Source organism: Suricata suricatta, chromosome 1, assembly GCF_006229205.1.
Source record: "Suricata suricatta isolate VVHF042 chromosome 1, meerkat_22Aug2017_6uvM2_HiC, whole genome shotgun sequence".
Taxonomy (NCBI): domain Eukaryota; kingdom Metazoa; phylum Chordata; class Mammalia; order Carnivora; family Herpestidae; genus Suricata; species Suricata suricatta.
Genome location: NC_043700.1, coordinates 173,573,448 through 173,577,319, shown reverse-complemented (window position 1 = coordinate 173,577,319; position 3,872 = coordinate 173,573,448). Strand labels below are relative to the sequence as shown.

Here is a 3,872-nt window from a genome sequence, read left to right as displayed (position 1 = left end):
GTCACTCTTCTTCTTAGTGCTTTAATTCAACAATTAGAGGACCATATTTATATGCAGAGGCTTCACTGTTCTGGTCCTGGGGTCACCATATACGTAGTTATCACCTTAGAGATGTTTCTAAAGGTCTCAGGACCTCTATTTCCTTGCAAGCCTGGGTGGGGAGTTAGTGGGAAAACATAAAGTGGTTGGTGCGCAACAGGGGCTTCCACGGAAGCGAGTTCATTGCATTTCTCCGAGGGGCTTAACTGCAATCAGTAAAAGAAGCGGGGTCTCGGGTGATGTTCCGTCAGCCGCCAATATTCCCGGGTAGCGGAGTTGAAGCCAAGGAAGCTAACGTGCAAGTCGCTCTGTTGGGGAAACGCGGGCGGGAGAAGCCCCGTGGGCGGGCGGGATGCTGGAGGAAGCCCCTGTCAGTTACCACGCACCGGAATTCCCCCACACCCCTACCTCCACCCCAACTCTGGCTCCACGCCCACCCGCAGCGGGCCGCGCCCGCTCGCGCGGTGACGTCATCGCGTGGCAGCCGGCCGCCTGGACGCACCGCCCACGGAGTGGGAGCCGGAAGCCAAGCAAGCTGCGGCGCGCTGGCGTCCCGGAACCGCGGGAGCCGGAGAGCTCGCGCACCTGGGGAAAAGGCGGTGGGAGACAGCGGGCATGCGCGAGGGTGCCTGGCGGCGCAGGCGCGCTTCTGGCTTCGCTCCCGGGACGAGATCTGGTTCTCCGGGTTGGAGCGGGTGGGGAGTCGTGGGCCGTCCTGGCTGCCAGGGAGAAGGGGGAGAAGGAGGAGATGGGGACAGAGCCCGACGCTTGGGAAGGGCTGGTTTGCTTCTGGGATGGGAGGGGCCGGGTGGACGGATCTTGCGTCTGTGCTGGGCGCGCCCCACGGAGTTAAGGCATTGTGTGTGTGTGTGAAGATGAACTCCAACCACCATGCAGGCAAAGAGCGATGAGCTTATCCTAAATTAGGAACACGCTCAGAACACACGCCCAGAGCCTGGTGCCAGTTCTCCCTGAGGGATGAAAACGTACCTGCGTGCCAGGCAGCGCGCAAAGGCAGATCTGTTATTTCACTCTCTTGCTTCCACCAGCAACCCTGTGGGGTTGGCATTATTACGTGGCCCCTAATTTTCCCTTCCGAACACCGAGGCCAGAGTAATTTTTCTACAGGTTACACAGCTGAAAAGTGGTGGAGTTGCCATTTCCACGAGGTTTGTCTGATTAAAAGCTCAGTTGCTTGAAGTCACTAATGGGTGAAAATTAGTAAAGAATGTAAGTGAATGGGAAGTCATAAGGTTTGGACGTTAAGAATCGGGCTATAGGAGTCAGACAGGCGGAAAGGAAAAGGTCTCCCAGTAGATCTTGAGTGTGATTTGGCAAGAGGAAAGAAGAGAAGAAAGTTTGTGGGAGGCAAGGAACAGGAAGGCAAAGGCTTGGAGGGGAGATAGGAAGTCTGAGATGAAAGGGAAGTGATTGTTTTAACGGGAACCTGGTGTTTCTGTTCGGCTTGCAAAGAGAAGCATATGTAATTCCACAGATTGGCTTCTCTTCCAAAGCAATGGATTTTCTCTTTTCTGCTCTTAGGTGTATACTAGAGGCACAGTGATGCTATACCTCTGTTTCACAAGAGGGTGCATTCTGGTCACTCGTTTAATATAAACTCTGGGACCCTTGACAAAGACGATATGAGACGATTTATTGCTGAACCCTGGCCTGCCTGAGACAGGTCTCTATGGTGTTGGCAGGTATCTCCCTATCTCCTTTTTGGCTCTAGCGGTGAGAAGCATAAACAGTTAATCATAACCTCAAATCCAGTGCCCTCTCAGTGCCAGCATCCTCCCTATCTTTGAAAGAAGGGAGGGGCGCCTGGCCGGCTCAGTCTTTGGAGCATGTAACTCTTGATCTCTGGATGGTGAGTACAAGCAAGCCCGAGGTCCTAGGATGTGGAGCCTACGTAAAAAAAAAAAAAAAAAAAAGTAAAGACCCCCTCCCCCCCTTCTTTGTTTAAAGAGGGTTGGCCTCCGTGATTTGTTAATTTGTTTGTGGTTTTATACTGCAGTTATTGCTATAATACGGCTTGCTCTATCCAATTTAGCAACTGATTAATTGCTACCTTGTATTAGTCTCTAATTATTTAATGGGTGTAAATTTTATCTCCTAAGCAAGATCATAAGATTTCCCAGGCAGGGACTGCGTTGTCTCTTATATCCCAGAGTACTGACTTAACTGACTTGTTCTAACATTCTCTTATTCCTCCTGCATTCCAACTACTCAGTACTCTGCCTGGCATGTACTAGGCACTGGGTAAATAGTGAATGAATGAAATGTTGCCTTCTGGAGAGCAGAAAACTAGCCTGTTACTTCTATTTTCCTGGTCTTCCAGCCGAATTCTTTCCTTTTGTAGACACTCAGCAAATGTGTGACTTGATTGCTGTGCCTTTCAGCAGGGAAATATAATCTCCCTGTTGCCCTATGAAGAATTGCCACCTAAAACACGATGTTCCCAAGAAGTCTGTCAAGAAATAATTGTTGATAGATTGATTAGCTTCAAAGAAATTCTTGATTCTTTTCTGAAGTGTGCATCTGCCCTTCCACAGTGAATGATAATCATGGTTCTATCGGCTAGGTTGCTGAAGAAATTCTTTAGGAGATTGTGTAATTTGAGGATCTTTTTGACTCGAGAAAACCAACCAGTAACAACCAAAATCGAAGCCCTGACCCAACAATGAAAACCCAATATGAAACAGGACCTTTATGCTTAAAAATCGTATCTGCAAATTTTAAATAACTTCGTGCTCTTGGGAAAGAGAATGCCCGCGTGTGTTTGGGCGCACGCGTGTGTACGCTCTGCTCCGTTTGAGGTAGGTAAAGCCAAGTCTGAACAACTGTTCTGTAAACTTGATAAACTGACAGCGAAGAATCCTTGTTGGTGGGGTGGCAGTAGCGAGGTGGTGATTCAGGAAATGTTTGAACATAGGAAAGTCAGGGGCAAGAGCAAATCCATTTCAGTATTTCCTTTCGGTGGTGCTAAATCTGGCCCTGTCTCCCATTTATTAGCTGCGAGACCTGGGGGTAGTAAGTTACTTACATCTCTGGGCTTGGGTGGCCTCGTTTGCACAGTGGGGATAATAACGATACCACTATATAACTTTTAGAGTTACAATGTGTAAATTTGTAAAGCCTTCAGAGCAGTGCCTGCCATATGGGCTTGTCGCAAGTGCTGTAAGTAAACAAAACACTACGCTATGCTAACCTCCACTTCCACATTGCCAGCTTCTTGTAAGCCCCACCTATCCTGAAATTCTAGAGACGCCGCTGTTTCTGATTACAAGGTTTTCTTGACCCATGCAATTATATTTTTGTTGCCTTCTACACGCCTATAACTCGCCCCAATACTTTGGGAAGTCTGTACTCTTTTGTGCCGCCTCTTGGGTACCCCCACCCTCGGGCTGTCGGGGCGGGGCCGTGAATGGGGGAGGGGGCATGCTGGTCTTCCTCTCTAGCCTGGGCTCTGCGAAAGCGTTAGCTGCCACCCCGCCGCACTCCGGTCCTCCCGGGAACGTCTCGGGGGGCGGGGCTGTGGCGCCGCGCAGGCGCAGTGGAGCAGCGCCGCGCCTGCGCCGTGGAGGGGCTGAAGGAGGCGGGGGATTGGTATGCTGCGTGCGAGTGTGAGAGGGAGGAGGCGTCCGGGCCGAGCGTGGTACTACGACGGGCGCGGGCCGGAGAGGGCGGGGGGATGCGCCGCGGCGGCGGTGGCGCGGGAGCTGGGGCTGGTGTTGAGAGGCGCCAGAGCAGCGGATCCCGGTCTCGCCGCCGCAGGAGCGCGGGTGTCGCGCGCGGTCTGAAGACGCCGTACCTTTACTGCCCCTCACCTT

At 51.7% G+C, this 3,872-nt stretch overlaps 1 protein-coding gene across 2 annotated transcripts in view; it reads left to right on the top strand.

Moving 5' to 3' along the window:
- Positions 1 to 556: 556 nt before the first annotated feature.
- STIM2 (stromal interaction molecule 2) overlaps positions 557 to 3,872 on the top strand; it is a 141,678-nt gene continuing 138,362 nt past the window's right edge. Inside the window, exon 1 of one of the 2 annotated variants that reach the window (XM_029947716.1) lies at positions 557 to 715. In XM_029947716.1, coding sequence (XP_029803576.1) covers positions 655 to 715 — 61 coding nt within the window. In that variant the 5' untranslated portion in view covers positions 557 to 654. Of the gene's footprint in view, positions 716 to 1,978; positions 2,859 to 3,872 lie in introns of those variants that run through there. The other variant, XM_029947733.1, reaches the window with a different exon arrangement.